Raw genomic sequence first — 21,906 nt, 5'->3', positions numbered from 1 at the left:
ATCGGGGAGATTGAATCTAAAAAGCTCTGCACACAAACAACAGAAAGTGACAGAATCAACTGTTTGAGGAGGACTCACTAATGATTGTTGAGTAGCAAGTTTGATGCAAAACACTTGATTATAAAATAGTTAGTGCAGATGAACCAGGTAGGATGAGTGCTTCACTCTGCACAAGCCCAAACCATCACTGCAGTTTGATTCAAGCTGACTCTTCTCCTGAGGTCTTCTGCTGTTTTGCTCTCGGAGGTGATGTGTCGGAGGCCCGTCACAGAGTGCTCTGGCCCTTTAAGTGTTCACAGCCACACACTGCAGCAGATCCTCTGCAGCTGTGAGTCCACCTGACACGCGGAGCAGCGGCGGACAGACAGCCGGCTTCACGTCACCTCAGACCGCGTCCTGGAGGGGCATGGGGGGCACCTCACCCGCTAGCTAACCACGAACACATAACCTCGTAGCGGAAGGCGCACGGCCGGCGGTCCCCGATCATGGTGTCGTGGATCATTTCGAGGATAGTCGTGTGAGTATGCGGGGCTGGGCTGCATCTGCTGCCGTGTTGTTAACGGCTCCGTTCATCAGCTGCCTGGATACTGAGCGCTGCACCGCCACGACCCGCTCGCCCGGGTTGCGTTCTCTGTCCCCCGGGTGGTTGGAGTGTCAGTTAGTCGTGAACCACACGAACCGTCCCGACCGCAGCACCGCGTCTTTTAACGGTCACCACGATGCCGCGCAGTCCGCTCCCCGCCGCTTGCTAGCTGCTGGCGGCTAACATATGCTGGCTACATCGACTGTGCCCACCTGGCAGGGAAGCGTGTTGTTGGCTGGCCGCTTTTACTAAAGTGAAAGCGGCTTCATTCATATGCAAGCCTCGCTCCACACGGCCTGCAGGCTGCGTGCCACGGCTTTAAAAACAGCCCAGCCTGAGGGAGGCTGCTGTGGTGACTGAGCATCCCACCATCCGGTAACATGATGGCAGCAGCCCAGTCAGGGATGTCTACCCATCCATCCACCCAGCCGCCTCATGGCTGATCTGGGTCTCTTTATATACAGTCTAGGGTCTGGGCCCATGTTCTGTGGATGACTTGTATATATTATCCACTCACCAGAAGTACAAACATGAATTCCTATTTGTGTTCAGACCAGCAGTGTCAGGCCTCGGCTTCCACCTGATCACTGCACAGCCTGACATCCTCAGGAGTGTGGATGACTCAACTAAAGCCATCATCCTGATCACTCCAATTCTTACGCTAAATCGTTGAAATTGGATGAAATCGTTTTCCACTGTTTGAACCACTGACTACATGAAAAGGTGGGGAACCAATGATCTAGCCGGCACTTGGCTTTAAATTATCCAAAACGTGTTAACTACCTGGTGCTATCAATCCTTCTGATTGCAAAATAGCTCAGAGTTCAAATGTTTACTCCAAGATTTAGTCATGGGTTCGATTTGTGACTGCAATTTCCCACCTTTTATCTCTGTTTAATGTTGATGCTATAAAAGTCAACACAATCCAGGCTTGAGTTTCAAAGCATAAGCTCCAGGCTGGGAGAGCAGTTGAAGATTCGGTGGCCTCATACAAAAAGATGGTGAATATCTTTTTAAATGAGATGATAAGAAGAATGTGGATGACTTGCATATATTTATTTACAAGTATTACGCACTCATTTGATCGATCTGTTTTTTTGTATCACTGTGACGAGCAGTAGCAGCAGTGTCAGGCCTCGGCTTCCACCTGAGCACAGCCTCACATCCTCAGCAGTGTGGATGACTCGACTGAAGCCATCATCCTGATCACCTCTGATGCTGCTTTAATCCTGGCCTTGAGTTTTTAGGCTGGTGTACCTGTTTGACACAGACGCTGTCAGATTCAACTGTTTCATAATGATACATGGCTGTGATCATTGCTTTGAAAAGGCCCAGGTGGAATACTCTCACAGTTGTTTTCATTCCTGTGAATATTCTGCCAGTCCAGATTACATAGGTAGAAGATAACCCGGCAAACTGTTACTTTTAGTGGCTTCCAGCTGGCTCCTGCACTTCACTGCACCTCTGGTTGTCATGCGTCAATAGGGAGACTGGATATGCATCATAATGGCCGCCGCACATCTAACACATGCTCAGTCGTTTTTTCAGCTCTTTTTTCCTGCTTTAAACATGCAGCTACTTGAGTCTAAGTATGAGGAGAGGCAACTGTTAAACCCAGAGAAGTGAACCGTGGATGGGGACACAAAGAGGCCCAGGGTGTCTGCTGAGGGAGTCCACTGGCCTAGAGGCCTCAGCCTCAGCTTACTGTACAAAGCCGAGAAGCGCTGCACACATGACTAGGCAGCTCCGATGAATACTGGGACAGAGGCACGACTTAAATGCTGAGAAAAACGGTAAATATGCTCCCAGTGCCAACAGCCTGGAGCACAAGACTTTGTTTGATACATGTTAAACCCTTAGTTTCAGTCACTGGATCACTGGATTACACCGTAGCATACAGGCAACTTGTGACTCTCTCAACTGTATTGTCCCTGCCGTCCCCTCACTCGGCATTCTGTCACATCAGCACAAATCAACACAGTTGCACAGGATCTGACCAAATGCACATGAGAAGCTTCTCTGTGTGTGCAGTGGCCCTCTGATCACGAGGACTAACAGATGTCGACCCACCCCCGGCAGACTTTAGTGTATTTTTCCACTTTTATCCTGCTGCTGTCTTCCTGAGTGTGTGATTATCAGGCCGGTGTGTTTGGACAAGGCACTGCCCATCACCTCTCTATTGTGATCGTCATCATTCAGATCAAGCTTTGTAGACACCGACTGTTACAAGTAGCCCAGTACAGAAAGAGTTTTGTATTTACATAAGCGATGAGTAAACATAGCTAACCTGCTTTTTTTTAAGGAGGAACATGTTCTGTGAGGTGTCGGCATTTAAACCCACAGGCTGTGTTCTCAAACTGAATCTCTCTCCTCTGAGCCTGGCTCTCTCTTCTCTTTTCAGCCTCGCCTTTGGGACGCTCTACCCAGCATACTCCTCATACAAGGCTGTCAAGACGAAGAACGTCAAGGAATATGTGAGTATCACCAAAGCAGACCATTTTCTGACCCCTGCCTGCTCTATTTGACGCTGGGATATTTGGTCCTGGGCTGCTCAGCTATTTTTAGTTAGTTAGGTCCAACAAAAACTTGACATGGTTTTGTCAGAGGACACAGATTCATTATCTGGAGTAATTTCAGTTTTTTTCCGATCACTGTCAAGGTCATAAGCATGACAGGGCAGTTAATGTGGGACACACCAATCGAATCATGGAAAGGGGGATGCTATGGCACCAGATTGAAACACAAAAAATGATATAACTCCTGCATATCTCTGTCAAACTGAATTCATTTATCCTGAATTGACCTTGCATCGTTTTGACCTTTTAAAACCAATGATGTAGCGCACACTTGGCCAGCGACTAACACCCAAAACATGTGAACTGCCTGAAGCTATCCATCCCCCTGATGCAAAATGATTTAGAGTTCAAATGATCACTCCCACATTTAGTCTGAGTGTTGATTTGTGTCCACAAATTCTCAAAATGTCTCTAGGTAGATTTGATGAATCAACACAGTCCACGCTTGAGTTTTACAACATCAGCTAGAGAGAAGATGGTGAATCTGAAAAAGAGAGAGACCGAACTGGGGTCCTCCCTGTTTACTTCATCACTGCAAAGGATGAGAGAAAGGGGATACGGGAGGAGGAGGAGGAGGGGGAGGACATGGCAGCCTTCTGGGCCTCCGCCTAGGTCTGTGCTGGGGAACTATCCCTTCCTGGTCGGTTACTATGGCAACCTCCCCTCTCAGTTGCTGCTCAAGCAGACGAGTGAGCGAGGGAGGGACGGGGCTCGCAGGGAGAGAGGAGGACGCCATTTTTAGAACCAATGTTTTCATTCCCCTCTCCTCATGTTTGGCCCGTTTCTAAGGATTGAAGTGATTCAGAATTGGGTGTTTACACGGCTGCGTGCCTGTGGCCTGATGATGCCTCTAAACAGACATTACTGTCCACTCTTGAATTCTGTAACATTTGATTAAGCTATATGCTAATTATTGCTCTGCATTTCCATTAGATCTCAAGCTAATTTACCCTTAGGTGCCTAGGTTACTGCATATTTAGTCGATGCCCTACATTTCCTTGGTCTCCAGAGATTAACCATGCTCACTGATGTGATTTGAAACGACTGGAGCATATGTTGGGGTTTCTGTGTCTGTCTGTAGCTTCTGTCTATCGCCACATGTCGCTGCACGTGTGCACTGGATGCTGTGGGTTTTTATTTGCTAATTTTGTTATGTTCTCACCCATCTGTGTGTGTTTTGTGTGTGTGTCTGTGTCTCCAGGTGAAGTGGATGATGTACTGGATAGTATTTGCGTTGTTCACCACAGCAGAGACAGCCACAGACCTGCTCTTATCATGGTGAGTGGGGAGCTGCTCATGATCATTACCCTCGCGTCCAACTAGCTTGTAATAAATAAATGGCTTATATAACATCTATAGATGGGTTTATGACATGATATTTTTAGTACAAATGGCTCTAATTAAAGTACCTTTGTTCACTTTCATGCATAATATAATGAAACTCTTTCGTATCATTGCTGATCGTTTATTACTCTGTTTCATCGCCAAGGTTTCCATTTTACTTTGAGCTAAAGATCGCCTTCGTCATCTGGCTCCTGTCTCCATACACCAAAGGCTCCAGTGTCCTCTATCGCAAATTTGTCCACCCAACGCTGTCCAACAAAGAGAAGGTGGGAACATGACCTTTTTAAATCCCTTTCTAAGATTTTAACTGGTATGCACTCTGGATGCACATTTAGAATGTTTGATCTGACAACCTGACAACCAACTGCTTGTTAACTGATTATTAACCGCAGATGAAAATGTTATTTAATGGAAGAATGTCTGAGGCATCAAAAAATACCTGGACAATGTTTTTAACCGATGTGTTAATCGTGCAAGCTGCAGCATAAACAGGAGAAAATGAGGATTCACTCATCACCCAGCTGCAGTGCTGTTGTGCCCTCTAACACACACACACACACACACACACCCATAGTTCCAAGTCTTTGATTCAGAAATTATAACATGTTCAGTCTGGTGTAGAGTCTATTAACTGTGAGACCCGCTGCAGAGGAAACCTGCTCAGATGTTACAGAAGTCCAAAGATTTAAAACCAACAGTATTAATCCGTAAAAAAAATATTCTTGTCATTTAACGGTTACATGTCTGTACTAATTGCTCTCTCTTCCTCATTCACTGTCCTCTTGGGCCATAGGAGATTGATGAGTATATAGCACAGGCCAAAGACAAGAGTTACGATACCATGATGAGGTTTGGAAAACGGGGTCTCAACCTGGCTGCTACTGCCGCTGTCACTGCAGCCGCCAAGGTGAGCCTGCTTACTGAATGACTATAAATTCAGTAATGTTTGATGTTCACATGAATGGTTTCACCTGCTTTAAGCTCTTCAATGTAGATAGTGTCTTAAGACCTGTTTTGACAGATGCTCAAATGTGTTTCAAATACAACTGATCAGTGAGGTCATTGTTTTTCCACCTGCTTTTTTAAGCTGCTCAACATAAAGATGTTTCAATTCTAGTGTTCCATTGTAACTGTGGTTGTATATAAATGTTGCGCAAAAACTTGTTGTGGCAGAAACTTGGACTATGGGCAGAGAAGGTCTCTGGTTCGTCTCTGGTTCGACTCCACGGAGAGACAACAAAAGACGAACCTGGATTGATCTGTCCAAAAATCCAAGAGTCTCCCTACCCTGTCTAGTGCCCCTGAGCAAGGCACCTTACTCCCCCAACATCTGCTCCCCAAGCGCCGTACATGGTCGCTCACTGCTCTGTGTGTCCTGCACCAGATGGGTCAAAAGCAGAGATTAAATTTCCCTACCTGCATGAGTGTGGCTTTGCATGACTGTGCATGTGTTTGGGACGAATAAATGCATCTTAATCTTAAGTGAGAAGTAGTGTGTCTGAACTCTCAGCTGTATTTTTCATTTGTCTATTTGACATAAATCTGATTATTCGCACATTATTTTAGTGCCGATGTCTAAACAACCTCCACAATTACTGGAGCCAAAATCTAAGGTTTGGGTCGTGTTTAGTGTGTGAGTTATGGAGCCTCTGTAGACGGATTGGTTGCTGTGCAGAATGTATCTGTTGAAATCCCTTGTACACAGCATTTTTTTGGTCATTAAATATCAGACGATATGAGCCTCTTACCTACATATCCATATCGTTTATACATGCCAATATGAAAACGGAATAAATGGTGCACTCACAAGTTACAAGTTAAACCAACCTTGTAATACATATCAAGCCTCACACGTACTATGTGTATTTATATGTAAATGATCATTTACTCCTAAACATCAGCATTTGCCCCCAAAATCCATGGCTCTACGTTCTAACTCTCTTTCCCTTATTTATCTTTATATCTAAACCAAATTGTTGCTCCAGCCAAACAAACAGTTTTTCTGGAGGTGACCCAAATTGCTGTTATGATGGGCTTGTGCAAACAGGAAATGGTTGGAATTCACCAATCAAAGTTGTGATATCAAATGGTTTGCGTTGAGTCCAAGGGTACGGTTACATTCAGTTGAAATCTTTATGAAAGCTATGGTTTAATTTCTGACACTTTATATTGGTAATACTGGTGCTGCAGCAAACAATAAATTCATTTATTGATGTGATTAATTAATTTCAAATGATTGAATAATCTGTTTGTCCAAAAGATGTCAAGAGTTAGCCAAAAATACCCGTCAAAAAAAGTAAAATGCTTCAAATTACAATCCAAAAACTAGAATATATAAAATTTACAAAATTATTAAATTGACGAAGATGTCCTGTACTAAAAAATTACTAAAATTGCAGTGGCTTGACAACAGACACAAACCGGTAAAAGACGAAAGCAAACAATTTATTTAAGTGGACCTACACATGATAGCTTCAGATCTAACTTGCCTGCGTTTGTTTTTGCTGCGATGCTCAGGGGCAGGGTGTGCTGTCAGACAAGCTGCGGAGTTTCAGCATGCAGGACCTGACTCTCATCAATGCTGAGGACGAGCTGGCTCTGCACACATCAGATGCCCGCATGAGACGGGACACCATGGACGAGATGAGCTCAGGGGCCAGCACGCTGCCCCGGGCCAAGAGCAGTGCTACACGGCAGAGTAAGGCCTCAAAATGTGAACATCTGCACACATCTGCATTATTATATACAAAGTTTGTCCAGTTTGTTCATTGGAGTCAGGAGTGTCACCCTTACTTTATTTAACCCTCATCAGAGTGAGACTGGGGCAGGTCGAGCCCAGTGGAGTCATGTGATGGTGGGTGGGGGGGAAGGGCAGGAGATGTGGGGAACAACACGAAGAGGGAGGGGGCCAGAGCATGTGATTCCAGTGGGAGGAGAGGCTTGGAAGGAGCTCCCTCTGTCTCACTGGCTGCTGGCTGCCAGTGTGGGCCTGAGGAGCTGTGAACTGAATACAGACCCAGTGAAACAATGGATGAAAAGAGGGCTTTTAAAATTTATACTAGCAACGGAACCATGTGCAAGTTCAAAAAACAGGCGGACAGAAAAATGGCGCAAAACTGGAATAGCCCTCGGTGAAGTGCTTACCTCTGCCAAGGCCCAACAGATCCCGTAAGAAACCACATTTAAAATCACCAGATCCTGATTTTAATATGGATCTGCAACAAATTGCACATACTCATAAATATCAGTCTCCTAAACATGACAGATTTTTTTATAATCAAGATCCACAAATTCTCTTCAAAATCAACCAAATTTCAAAGACAGAGAAAACCCCCCGAAATGGGATTGGTTCTTCCTTGTGTCATGTCAAACCCCTCCACAAGATTGAATGGAAATCGGTTGTGTGGTTTTTGTGTAGTCCTGCTACCAAACAAACAAAAGCAGATGAAACACGCCTCTCCCTCGCTGGAGGTACAAACAGAACAGCTTGAATAATAAAAAAACCTTCACTTTGATTTGACGATGGATGTTGCAGAATAATTTGTAAGAGATAAATGAACGACTGACAATCTTGCTGCAAGAGTCTTTATTGTAGATGTTGCTGTGTCACCAGAGATCTTTTTGAAAAGGAGGGGCTCTCTGCTTCTCATGTAGCATTAGGTGCTGTAATGGTAGTTGGGCAGCGGACAGTAACACTTGTGGAATCAAAAAGTGTATTTTGAAGTTTGGCCACTTGATGGTGTGAGAGGCTGGGACCGCACTGCGTCAGCTGTCTTTGATAAATCTTCTTTAGAGGTTGATGCATTGTTGATTTAAATACTGTTTAAAAAAACTACAACAATCCTATTGGTCCAGTGGCAATAAAATGCAGGTGAAGGCTGGTGACAGAGTTACGTTTGGACCCTGTTGTGCATCTGGTGAATCATCTGGGGTGTGCTCAAAAAGTCTGTTTCGATTGAGAAGGTTCCTAAATGAAAATGACGTTATTTAGAAAAGGAGCATCAATGCAAACCAACTTGTCTCCTTTAGCCTAGGAAACACCGGACCATCCTTTATGAAAGGAGAGGACAAAATGCGTCCTACAAGTCTTTGTGGCAGCAACATTCAAAGCAACGCTACCTTGTAGCTGCACCTGAAGAGACCCAGGCTCAGTATAAAAAAAACAAACAGAACCGCTATTAAATCGTCGTGACATGATCCAGAACTGATGCAAATCCTCACATTTGTCTGAGACGTCTGAGAATACTGAACTGATAGTTCACAATGTCATCATAATAACTAAATACAAATTTAAAGGTAATTTCAATACCTGATTTTAGAGCACACAAACAAAATACATTTCTCCACTTATATAAGGTTCACTTTACATGTATTCCTCACATTATTGTATTATTTCAACATCAGTGCTGTTTGTGTTATTTTCATTTTCAATAATATAAATGTTGTTCTTTCTTCCTGTTAGTAACTGAAGGTTAAACGTTCCCTCCATATAAATTGAAAACCTAATCTCTCAGTCTCATTCTATCTGTGTAAAGGAAACTTTACTTTAACTGTCAGAGAACACAGTACCATACAGTCTTTGTATTTTCTTTTATAAATACAATTCTTTATTAAAAAGTAAAAGACGCAGATTCAATGTGGAGTCGGATTTTCTTTGCACCTTTGTTCTCCTTTCCTAATTCCCTATTACTTCTCCATCCCATCTTTTTCCACCACTCTTCCTTGACCTGATGACTGATTATTTGGACTTTCCAACCGCAGCACTGGCTTTGGTTTCAGTCATTTGTCTTTTCACCTGTCTGATCCATGACCTCTAACTGAGCAACCACCTTTTTTTTTCTTTTCCCCCCCTGCAGCCCGCTCTTTGGCAACCGCATCTCTTGCTGATGACACGTCATCCCAACACAGCTCTGACCAATCAGACACAAGGACTGAGCACTCTGATGAAGATGCTGGAGAAAAAGCCCCGAAACGAGTGACCAGTGTCAAGTCAACGAAGAAACCTGCTGCTGCTAAGACAGAGGTAGAGCCAATGATCACACACAAAGAGAAGGACATGCATCTCAATAGATCATTTACAGTTAAGACGACTGGCAATGCTAGCTTGCTGATCATCATGCTCAGATCTATTGGATACAACAAACTGAAATTTTGACCAAATGATGGTGCTGGAGGGAAAGTTTTTATTTTCATCCTGAGAAGAAAATGAAACTGTCAAATTTATTGGCAGTTCACCCAAAAACATATCAATCATATTGTAAAACCTATCAAACACCTCTTGTTAAATCATCACTACACCTCTTTTCTCGACTTTACTAGATCACTGTTGTTTCTCTTCATTTGCTCCTGTCGTCGGATTAATGAGTCTTTACCTTCTTCTCCCTCCTGTCGTTTCCCTCCCTCTGCAAGACTCAAAGTAAGACGGTGAAGAAGCCCACAAAGAAAAAGACCACGACCAGTAATGCAGAGGCTGCCCCACCATGAGGCCTTCGCATCCAGTGGCCTACACTCTCCACCCACAGCCTGCAGGAGGCTCTTCTGTTTCATCTCAGCACAAACACATACCCACCATGTGTATGTATGATATCAATCACCAAAATTGAATTGCTCTTGCTGGTTTTTAGAGCAAAAGACAGATTTAGTTTTTATCCATATGAGGCCACCTTTATCTGGGAATGTTCTTTTACTTTTACTTGGTTGCTGCATTTTTTCTATCTCACTCAGATTTAACAGTCATCTTTTAACTAGGTTTGATTTTAAGACCCTGAATTTACCAATATCCTGAATAATACTGTGTGAGACCTCATCATTCACACTTTTGACTCCAGTTTAGGTCATAGTAGCTACCGATCAGCAACTACCATGTCCTGTCATGAAACAGTTATACAGGATTATTTATGATCAAACCTGCCTTTGTGCTCTCTCTTTTAAAACCTTTTTAAAATATTATTTGAGCCTTTTTGACCTTAGACCCAACCGCTTGTGTTAGCGTTTAAAGGTCAGTTAACCCCTGAGTGAGCCCTGTTATGTTCACGTCTCATTCAGGTGTCAACTTTCTTCCTCACTGCCGATGACTTCGATGTCATGTTCAGTGCTGGTCATGGGAGTAGTTTTTTTAGTGTTGGCTTAGTTATCCTTCATCTAGACATCCCCCCTCTTGGGGAGTGATTTACTCATGATCATTTATTTGTTATACTTCTGTTTCATCCAGTTCTGTGGGTCAGGTAATATTGGCAATGGATATAATCTGCTGTGCATATATATGGGCTTCTTGTGGTGATGCTTTAACTGAGTGAAGATGGCGCTCTCTCCCAATTAAACACAGTGGTCACGGACGAGTTGTCACTGTTGCGAGGTAACAAATCTGCTTTCCTTGGCGTCTCTAATATTGTTTGTATGGTCACACTTTACCTCATTATAAAAGCAGGATAAAGCAAAGCATTATGGAGATAATTCAACCAAAAGAGAGCCTGAGAATAATTTTCTTCTTCCCATGCTGTTTCAGATGTCTGTGTGTGGGGGAGGGGGGGGGGCCTTCCCAGGCTGTGTGAGTTTCTAAACACCGTGGACCTTAGTTCTGTTATGAGCTCTTTCTTCTGAGTGCTCTGGAATGGGAGATTTAAATAGCATGACACCACCACTTCTGCACTTGTTACTGCTGTCTGCAGTGTGACACTAGTAAGAACCAATAGGGGGAGACAAACTCCAACTCAACTGTTGGCTAAGTTACTTAACAAGATGTAAACACAGTGTAAATAGGAAACGTAACTGTATATAGAGTTAGAGCTTGCTTGCCCTATGCCGGCTGACATCCATTTAATTTCTTCATAATTTGTGGGCTCTTGTTTAAAATTCTTAGTCTTAACAAATCGTAGGTTCTGAGACCAGAGAAAACTCGTAAACATCTGGTGTTGGACGTGATTGTGTGATTTCTTTTGTGTTTTTAATAAAGAAGTTCACTTTTCTTTTCACATGAAAGCACATGAACTCTTCTCCATCACAAAGTAGATGATCTCCAGACTGAGTCTAAACTGAGGTTTGTGTTCACTTCCTGCTCTACTCAGTCTGGTCATAACGTATTTTAAGGCCATAAGTTCTTAGTTTAATGTTTACACTGAATCAAAAGCAAACCATGTCTTATCAAGATACCGCTTCACATTTTTATCCGGTGCCACATTTGGATATTTATTGTTGATTATTTTCTATTTTAAATCAGTATTGTATACAGGGATGTTCATATATTGTTTGTGCCAATTCTGAAAGCTCCATGTCAACAAGGGTAATGGTATGTGTGCTGGGACAATGGTTTAACAAGGTCATGTATCAGTACTGAAACTACTAATAAAGGAAATAAATCTTTGTGCTATTGCCTGGTGTATAGTTTATTCTCTCGAGGCTCACACCTATCTTTTTTTCGTTCACAGGTGGATTCTGTTCTTTGTGTATTAACACAGCATTTATCCTGTTTCTGTCCACACACAGCGAAATGGCTCTTAGAGCTGAGAGTGTCACAGTTTGGGGATGATCAGCAACAAAAGTGCACTAAGCCTCAATTGAATTGGTTTTATTAAAGATAAGAGTAGACAACAAAGATCCAGGAAAAAACAATTGATGGGGAATTTATTACAAATTTAAAAAGAACAAATTTAAAAAATACGCAAGCAAGATCTCACTCTTATATATATGTCTTTCATCTTATGAAGAACTCTAAAAACAGTCTTCGGGATGAGCTTAAACTTTATAGGACTACTCTCCCCTAAAATAAGGTCTATATTTTGTATAAATGATTTTACTATTATAGAGTTCAGTAATTGTGTAAATTTTTCAGCAATACTTTCCTTTTCCTGCTTCTTTAACTCCTTCTGCCAATTATCCAAAAACTTATCTATCAATTTTGGGTTGCATGTGTTCTTTACAATCACTTTCTTTACCTCATCCAAATGTTGATTAAAGTTCAATGATTTTTTTTCATTAACCATATCTCTAAGCTCCTTAATTATGCTATTATATTCCATTTTTACGGTGTTCCTATCTTTTTTATCTGGAACCATGGAAAACAAATCTGTTATATACAATTCCTTTTGTTCTGCAAGGCTCAGCTTGATATGAAATTTACTGTTTAGTTCGGCGAATCGATCAGGAATACTTCGAATAACTTCAGAACAATCTGTTTTAATAGGTCCCCAATATTTTGTGAAATAAAACTTTGTATGTATTCCAAATATATTATTCCATTCCTTGGCTTTAACTAAAAGCTGGAACATACAAGAAACTTTTGTATAGTTTTTCCTTTTTATACATGGGCTGTTTGTTGAATATAAAACGATAATTCCTTTAGGCTTTTCGTTACAAAAATAGTTTAACAGATAATCAGTGATTAGTTGTATGATCTTTTCTTCTGTGTGACAATTTAAATCAGGACTATCTTTTTCACTATACTCTGGTTTGGGAACCTCGAATTCTTTTTTTTCATGTCTTTCAGGGAAAAAACTACCAATCATATGTTGACTTTGCATTTTTCGAAATACCTTACAATTCGATTTAAATTTATAAATGAGGGTTGTTCTTTCAGCATCGTCTTGACGGTGTCCTTCACTGAAAAATGAAAAAAAAAGTTGGGCTGAATAGATCCACAGGTAAAAATCATGTGTTAAACATCAATTTAGAACATATAAGATGGAGAATGTCCCTTGTATCTTCTACCACACTAATTAAGATTGCTTCCATTTGCTACAGGTCCTTCCAGCTGATCTTCTTTTTCTCTATACCTTCCCATTTCAATAATTATATTATTTAATTATCCATCCATTGTCACCCAGTATACATTCAATGCATAACTAAAATGAAATATGAATGCACTATGAATGCAAAATTAAATATGAATGGCACGGCTGTTGATATGAATCACACTGGATTGTTGACCTGTTTCTAGTTAACTGGTGACTGGTTGTAAAATGAATGCTGTGTCAATTCAATGTATCTTTACAAATAAGTTTATAAGACACTGCTTGTATAAAGGTCATTACCTTGTCTGTCCACGTCTCACAACGGTTAGTATCAATTCCTGGTCGTCTGAATCTTTTCGGATGTTAAAGACAAAGTGGAGGCTTAAAGGTCGTCCGCGGAAGCTATTGGTGAAGCTAAAAAGAAATACCATCAAATATTAACGTGTGGTGTTGTATTAATGTTAGTGGACATATTTCACAGTACATGTTTTCTTATACCTGAATGAAGATTTATCCAAGTCAGTGGAAGAAAAAACAAGGATGTATTAATCTTATTTTAGTTTTGAAAAATATTATACAAAGCCATCAAGTATAACCAAATTGTGTTAGATGAAGTATGTTAAAAATAGTATATCATTATTATCACCAGTTAATACATTATTCTAGATGACAAGATAGAAGTTAGATTTGCTTAAAACCACTTTTTTTTCACATTTCCTTATTTTCATGGGAGCAGCAGACGTTCACTCATGTACCTTTCGGGAAATAGAAGTGGCTTCAACGAGATGGTGAAAATTGGGTCCTGCGTAGTGAGGGGGGGAAAAAGTCTTAGTCATCTAAATGTATGTTCTTAGGAGTAACCTAAAGTGTTGTATATTCAGCATTGTTCCGTGACTAGGCTTGCATGTGGGCAATAGTGATAGATTACTTCATGTGTAACAGTGCCTTCCTTTATTCCATTGCATTAGGATGTGGACTATATACAAAGTATACAAATGTATATAAAAAAAACACCGGGCTTTACAAACAAGCTGTCTATTTCAAATACTTATTATATAAAAATAAAATAAAAAATATTTTTCAGCCTGTGAAAAACTGATGTGGCTCTGTTCATTTTCATATCAAATACTTTGAACTAGAAGCACAGTAAAAAAAAGTAGGTATAGGTTTTTGTGTTATATTTTACAAACATTCAAAGTTCAGTTTAGGTTAGAGTTAGCCTTGTGCCTGAGCTGGGTTTGGACTGGATCTGGGGGCAGAGCAATAAAGGCTACGGTTACCAATTACCTCCATGGTCCGACGTTGGAGCCCGCTGGGGAAGAAAAATATGAGTAGAAAATAAAAAAATTTAGCTGAATAAATCAAATAAAAACATATTCATTGTTTAAGTTGGTTTGATGCCTATATTACCAGGACTTTATAGGTATACATACACACATCACATATGAATGAATGGCTACATACAAAACACCATATATTAAACAATTAGTTTGAAACGGTTGTGACTTACCTCACGGATGAGGCCTTATTCCCCAGTGCAGGGGCAGGCAAATCTGGTTTCCCAAAAGACAGGTGTGAAAAAAAACGGCAAAAAAAAGGTTTTGTTTTCGTCTTTTTCGTCTTAGTTTTTCTAAACGTTTTCTGTAGAGACCAAGAATTGCCTACCCCTGCACGGAAAATGTGGAAAATATCTGACTGTTTTTGTCGAATTTTTGAATGTTTAAATTTTTGTGAGATTTCAGAGCCTTATATATCCATCCGCTGGCCAATCATCTTTCTAAGCCAAGCTCCATTGTGAGAACAGAATAGAATGCTGTTTGTCAAGTTTAGGGTGCGGCCACCATTGTGTGGAAGTGAGTGATTAAATGAAAGCAAGCAGAATGTGTTTCACTCCTGGATCCAAAATCTTGAGCCATCTCATTGTTTTTTGAGAACCTGTAAAAGGTTTAATATCAGGCAACTATAACCAAGAGGCAGTTTCCTTCAAGTCTGTGTGGTTCTTTCTTCAGTTTCTTACGATAGTTTTTAAAGTCCTGATAATTATGATAATGTGGCGCAGATGAGGCAACAGATTAAATATTTTGTTATGAATAAAACCTATACTCAAGTATTTCTTAACAAGAAATCATGTCTCCTCCTCATCATCATCGACGTCTAGATGCATGACACTAAAAATAATAGTTTTTTTTGTTTTGTTGTATCACTACCATCAGATGCCTCACTGTAATTCAGCAGTTCCAGCCATCACACAGAAAGGACAGTGTGAAGTATAAAAATAATTTAGTTTGCTTACAATTGGCCCTTGTTAGAGATAACTTTGAGTTTTGCCTCTGTGTTGTGACCCATTGTTTCTTAGTTACTTGTAAAGCTAGAACTTTATTGTGTCTTTGTTGACTTTTTGTTAGAAAATACACTTTTAACCCCTTCAAGGTGTTTGGGTCAGATATCTTGAATGTGTTATAAATCATGATTGATTCAGAACCTAATAACCACTTGAGTGTAGCGTGGTTGTTGAGATGCCACAGTAAATGTTTTGAAAGTGGGAGCGTTTCACAGCGTGCCACGGTGTGAGTCACTGGTGAACCTAATAATAAATTCGTGGGAATGGAGTTATCATTCAGCACCAACTGGCAATGACATCGCATCATCATGTGATTTCCATGAAGTCCTTTCTCTTATAACTTCTGATCACCCCCACTGTCTTTCAGGACTGACTGCATTCCTACAGAGAACAAACAGAGAGCAGAGAGGAAGTCTTTGCTTCAGTTCTTCTCTCCTGGTTTCTGTAACGACAAGTAAACAAATGTATAAAATACAATGGAAATAAAAAGCCAGCGAAACCTAAGGTAATACTTATGTTTGTGTAGATTTTAAATATCTTCATATAAGTTACAGTTATGAACAAACACTAGAAACCATTTATCCCTCTCATCCATAATGACCACATCACTCAATCTTTCAGGCCCGGATCTAGACTGCTCAGACTGGGGGGAAATTTGGGGTGGACAACTTTTCACACAGGGGAAAAGAGTTTTTCCAAGTTTTGACGAACTAGTAGAAAATTCAACCAAGCTATGATATGATAATAAAATCACATCATTTAATTATAATTGTTTACAGTTGCCACGGACAGACCAGCGCAACCAGACTTGTTTACGCATGCGAGGAAGCAAGTCTGGTATCAAGGTGAGAGGGATGTATTGGCAGACATTGTATGTAAAATAGCCCTAGTGATGTTTTGACTATTGTGTAATTGATCTAAATTGTAAAAGTTGTTGTTTTATATTTAAATACTTTATATTTACATCGGCAGCGGCTCCTCTCTACTTAGACCACCATATTTTTCACAGTTGTCTAGACTGGACCAACTACACTCCTTTAGATTTTTTATGACAACTGAAGGCTGAGTTTTGAGTAACAGACTCAAAACTCTTTTTTTCTGAAGCTTCAATGGAGAAAATGAATGAAAGTTCACTTCCGGAACCAGAGCCATAGCATACTGTAAATTTCCATGCCCTTCAGGGTGAAGGAAGCTCATATGTCAACTATCAGCGCTGACGAGCAACATGGTGGCACTCAGTGAAAAGAGAAAAAGCTGAAGGGAGAAATGCACCAGTGGTTAGTTCCACTTGTTTCTTGGTTCATGTTGACGCACTCACAGTGATGAGTTAAGGACAAAGGTCGAGCGTCATTAAAACACGTTGAACAAGATGAGTTGCAAAGACAAACACTGTTCAGCGAAGTTCTTGCCAAAACAAGAAGCTTCCACCAGAGTTGATTCTGACACTGTCAACGTGTGGTGAGTGAGCCGACGACTGAGAGACTGAAACCTCATTCAGGGGGAGACTCTGAAGAGGAGACCTGTCAAACTGCTGCTTGAACCAGACAAGTTAAAATGACCCAAAGTACCAGTTTGTCACAAAGCATGTCTCCTCATCATCATCATCATCATCACCGTCGTCTCGATGCATGACACGGCCAAAGAAGATTTTGTTTTTGTTTTGTTGTATCACTACCATCAGATTCCTCACCTTAATTCAGCAGTTCCAACCATCACACAGAAAGGACAGTGTGAACTATAATAATAATTTAGTTTGCTCACAAATGGCCCTTGTTAGAGACACATTTGAATTTTGCCTTTATGTTGTGATCCATGTTTCTTAGTTACTTGTAATTCTAGAAATCTATTGTGTCTTTGTTGACTTTTTGTTAGAAAATACAGTTTTAACCCCTTCAAGGTGTTTGGGTCAGATATCTTGAATGTGTTATAAATCATGATTGATTCAGAACCTAATAACCACTTGAGTGTAGCGTGGTTGTTGAGATGCCACAGTAAATGTTTTGAAAGTGGGAGCGTTTCACAGCGTGCCACAGTGTGAGTCACTGGTGAACCTAAAAATACATTTATGGGAATGTAGTTATCATTCAGAATCATCATGTGATTTCCATGAAGTCCTTCTCTTATAGCTTCTGATCACCAGCAGTGTCTTTCATGACTGACTGCATTCCTACAGCTGTCCTAACAAACAGAGAGCAGAGATGAACTCTTTGCTTCAGTTCTTCTCTCCTGGTTTCTGTAACGACAAGTAAACAAATGTATAAAATACAGTGGAAATAAAAAGCCAGCGGAACCTAAGGTAATACTTATGTTTGTGTAGCTTTAAAATATTGTCATATAAGTTACAGTTATGAACAAACAATAGAAACCATTTATTCCTCTCGTCCATACTGAACACATCACTCAATCATTCATAGGTAAGATCAGGCCCGGATCTAGACTGCTCAGATTTTGTGGGAAATAGTTTTTCCAGGTTTTGACGAACTTGTCACAGTATAAAATTCAACAAAGCTATGGTATGATTATAATAATAATAAATATTATTATCATTAAATTATTGTTAATTATTATACTTGCCGCTGACAGACTAGCACAACCAGACTTGTTTATGCCTAGGAAGCGAACATGCAGGCGATGCGTTCCTATAAGAAAGCTGTGAACAGACCTGCTGCAATTAACACAACACTGAAAATGATTTTGAATAATACAGCTTTAATTCATTTAAAACGTGTTAAAACCAAGTTCAACAGCCCGGGTTTGTATAAGATGATCAAACTGTGAACTCCTGGAGACTTTGGCTTGGCTGTCCTCTCTATAGTGCTTTGTTTTTTTGACAGCACCTGAATGTAGCACCAAAAACGAATTGAATTGAATTGAATTGACATTGGATCATTCAGATGAAGATCAATTTTAATCAGAGAATAGTTTTTAAACCCAGAACCATGTCCAACCAGAAATTCAGTAATCAGAGGCAATTGAAATAAACGTGATTGGCAGATTGAAATGGAAAATAATAAAGTGAGTAGATTACTTGTAGAATCGTAGAGGGTAGATCATAAAATGTACACTAGGGCTAATGACATTAACAGAAGCTAACTGGATTCAGGAGTTATAAAACCAGTCAGAGTCCAGCCAATAAAAGAACCACTGGGATTGATAAAAAACACTGATATTTTCTCAAGATTGACATGAATGATTTGCTGTGAACCACGTCTCAAAAAGCATGGTTCATAACTCATGACAAAAGTCTTTATTAAAATGATGCATACTGAATAATTGGAAAGGGGTTTGCTTTGAAGGATTCATGGAGCTGATGGGTTGGTTCTCGGGAAATTTACCATGCTCTTGTGTATACCGCCATCTTGTGGTTCAGTCTCCATACTACGAGCTCACCTTCAGGGGCTCGGTGCTTCTTGAGGTGGAGAGCAAGGACAAGCGAGAGCTCAGCGACTCAAAAGCTGCATTCACTTGCTACCTTGCATTAACACTTTTTATTATAGTTCTAGTTATAGTATAGTTAAAAAAATACATAATTTGATCACATACAAGTGAAAGTTTCATGCAAGTAAGACAAAATCCAAGTTGCCATGTTTACCATGCAGAACAGATGTACGGCAATCTCTGAGCACATGGTGGCGCTGTCTGCTCAACAAAGATGGAAAGAGAAGCGTGGATGTTGAGTCACCTTGTGTGTGTGGTGACAAATGTTTCAGCTGAAGGGGTCAACCACACCCAGCGGAGTGGGTGGGTTTAAAAGGAGACATGTTCTGATTGATAGGAGACAAAAATCGATTAGAGGCTATTGACATATTTACTTTCAATAAGTATCCATTATTATGTATTTCTGTGAGTTGGACAAAGTTTATCCTCCTACCTGCTATCACACATGTCTTTTCTCCCAAACATGAACCAATGAACTGGCCTGTCAGAGGCTGCATGGCCACATCTCCGCTGAGGTGTATGGAGGCCACTGTTCCCACTCCGCTCTACCTTCTGAGATGTATAGTTTCTGACGGCTTATGTAACACGTCAGCTAAACCGAGGAGACATTTCTGTGTGTGCACATGTGGCTCTCAGGGCGTGCAATATCAGTGGTTTAGAGGGTTGAAGGTGTTGGCAGGGGCAAGTCGTCAGGTCAGAATGCCACGACCCTTCTTTGTGCACGTGATGTGGAACATGCATGTGTTGGTGTTGTGATGTGCAGGTGTGCAGGTGTGTGCGTGTGGTGGCTGTAGCCAGGGGTCAGTGTGTCAGATCCTGAGGGCGACCACACGTGCTGCTGGTATCCGGAGCTTGACAGGTGAGAAACGTGCCGGATGAATCAAACTGTAGAAAAATGACAAGGCAATAATGGACGTGTGATTCTGAGGTGTTCCTTATTTTCTTATACCAGGACTCCTTATAGCTTGCTTATGTTCCCTACTGTCTCCGAGAAGAGTTCTGCACTTTGGAATCAAGTTGTTAATGCTGATATGTTTGCTTGGTGTCTGATTTGTAGTTTCTCTTTTCATCTGTCATTCCTAGACAGCAGGAGTCTGTTGTTAAAGTGTGTCTCCCCACAACGTGGCCGACATGCACAGAGCCAACCAGCCATCCTCTCTGAACTAAGCACTGCTCCCACTTCCTTTGCGGAGCTTTTGTTTGCTTTCTCCCCGTTCCTTGTCTCTACTCTTGTTATTTCCTCTCATCTCTTGTTTCTATTTCTATCTTCTTTGATTCTGTTTTTCCAGCACAGTGGAAGAAAGGATCGCAGGTATCCATAGCAACATGTTTGTGCGTGTGTTGTGCGAGGTTGAGTGTGTGTGTGTGTGTGTGTGTGTGTGTGTGTGTGTGTGTGTGTGTGTGTGTGTGATATGTGCGTGGAGCCTCTTGTCCGAGGCACAATGTGGCAATTACCCGGGCTTACCTCGGCGCTAATTAACCGTCGCCGTGGTAATTGGAAGGGTCAAGTGAGCAGGACGATTGGCTCACCTTCCAGCCTCCTCCACCAGCCTCCTCCACCATCCTGAGCTCCTTCTCTCCTCTGCTGACAACTTCACTACTCCACCTTCACCCCTGTATCTCCCCCTCCTCCCCTCCTGTCCTCCCCTCCTCTTCCGTCCCCTCCCCTCTTTTGCCATTTCTCTTTTCTCACCTTCCTCTCAGCCTCCTCACACTCACTTTATTACAACAAAAAAAAACTAAACAAACATTGCTCTCGTCTCTCTGTGAGTTTTTTTTTTTTGGTGTTGATTTGGAAGGGAGCATAATCACAAGATCCTTGGCTACCAGCCGTTAAAAGCCCCCCCCCCCCCCCCCCCCACGCCCGCCCGCCTGCTCCTTCACTCGCTCCACCTGATTGGGCCGACTGACAGCTGGCTGCCAACCAGAGGTGGAGCTTTTGACCTTCACAGCCTCCAGGAGTCCACAGCAGTATATGATTGACTTACCTGGAAATGTTCACAGTCACCTAGAAGGTTTTGCTGGTGGTGGAGGGTGGTGGGGGGTGGGGGGGTGTCTGCGCTCTTATTTTAGGCTCATTCTGTGCATCGTTTCTGCCATCAAGTTTAAATAGAAATAGTAAACCATATTTATTCAAGATAAATGATATACTGGATAGACTTTGACATTTGTACATCCACCTCTTGCTGTAAAGCTTTATGGAGCTTTACGCCCTCACGACCGGCTCATCAACAAGCAGCAGAGCAGAGATAGTGTTGTGTCCAGTGTTGTGTGTTGTGTTATGAAGAAAAGGCCCAGACCGTGGATCTTTGGAGGCGATCTCCCATCATTCTGACAGAAAGAGCCATATCAACAGCCTCCAGTTAGTTGTTCACATAAATGCAGCCCCTACTCAAATACAATAACAAAAACATGTTACCATACCCCACAATAATCTTAAACTAGTATGCAAACTTTAAGATGTAATAACAGAGACGCTAAAAGGCAGAAATACAAGCACAATGTCACGTACCTCTCCCATGGAGAACAACAACAAAAAAGGGGAAGGTTGAGATGGGAGACACCGAAATTTTGTCGCAAATGTTACACACGTTGACTTTGGAGGCTTAGACATGTCAGATAATCACTACTTAAACAGGTTCTGCCTTTAAGTTGAAAGAAAAGTGTTAGTTTATCATAGACTTTGGTCGTATGTATAAATAGGTTGCTAGGAAACAACAGTTTTACCATTTAATTTAAAGGAATCAACCAATGTATTGGGTTGAATCACACAGTTTCCAATGAGTTAGAAATCCAGCTATATATTATATCTATGTGATTTATATATATACTAAAGTTAATATAGCTACTCTAACTGATGATTTCATCTAGTGATTAGAAAGACCTCTTTCATTTTTG

General features: G+C 41.2%; 2 protein-coding genes across 2 annotated transcripts; one reads left to right on the top strand and one right to left on the bottom strand.

The window, feature by feature from the left end:
- The first annotated feature begins 361 nt into the window (after positions 1-361).
- reep2 (receptor accessory protein 2) lies at positions 362-12,398 on the top strand. Its single transcript, XM_053429453.1, has 8 exons — positions 362-517; positions 2,985-3,057; positions 4,361-4,437; positions 4,649-4,769; positions 5,297-5,410; positions 7,021-7,201; positions 9,360-9,526; positions 9,913-12,398. Exons 1-8 carry the CDS (start codon positions 486-488, stop codon positions 9,985-9,987), a joined length of 840 nt encoding a protein of 279 aa, XP_053285428.1. The 5' UTR covers positions 362-485; the 3' UTR covers positions 9,988-12,398.
- On the bottom strand, positions 12,052-14,967 carry LOC128446420 (uncharacterized). The gene is made up of 5 exons (XM_053429452.1): positions 14,740-14,967; positions 14,517-14,541; positions 13,985-14,031; positions 13,530-13,643; positions 12,052-13,098 (listed from the first exon to the last, which is right to left on the bottom strand). The coding sequence occupies exons 2-5, from the start codon at positions 14,520-14,522 to the stop codon at positions 12,150-12,152; spliced, it is 1,116 nt and encodes a 371-aa protein (XP_053285427.1). The 5' UTR covers positions 14,523-14,541; positions 14,740-14,967; the 3' UTR covers positions 12,052-12,149.
- Positions 14,968-21,906: the final 6,939 nt, after the last annotated feature.

The sequence above is a fragment of the Pleuronectes platessa genome, chromosome 8, assembly GCF_947347685.1.
Source record: "Pleuronectes platessa chromosome 8, fPlePla1.1, whole genome shotgun sequence".
NCBI lineage: Eukaryota > Metazoa > Chordata > Actinopteri > Pleuronectiformes > Pleuronectidae > Pleuronectes > Pleuronectes platessa.
This window is presented reverse-complemented; position numbering and strand designations above follow the sequence as displayed.

What these genes read in the sequence shown, in the direction of transcription:
- LOC128446420 (XM_053429452.1), bottom strand. An exon ending in CCACTTCTATTTCCCGAAAG is followed by an intron (nt 13,644 to 13,984) that starts GTACATGAGTGA and finishes ATTTCTTTTTAG; the next exon opens with CTTCACCAATAGCTTCCGCG. An exon ending in GTGAGACGTGGACAGACAAG is followed by an intron (nt 13,099 to 13,529) that starts GTAATGACCTTT and finishes TTCATTTTTCAG; the next exon opens with TGAAGGACACCGTCAAGACG.
- reep2 (XM_053429453.1), top strand. Translation starts at nt 486, where the DNA reads ATGGTGTCGTGGATCATTTCGAGGATAGTCGT. An exon ending in ATCATTTCGAGGATAGTCGT is followed by an intron (nt 518 to 2,984) that starts GTGAGTATGCGG and finishes TTCTCTTTTCAG; the next exon opens with CCTCGCCTTTGGGACGCTCT. An exon ending in CTGTCACTGCAGCCGCCAAG is followed by an intron (nt 5,411 to 7,020) that starts GTGAGCCTGCTT and finishes TGCGATGCTCAG; the next exon opens with GGGCAGGGTGTGCTGTCAGA.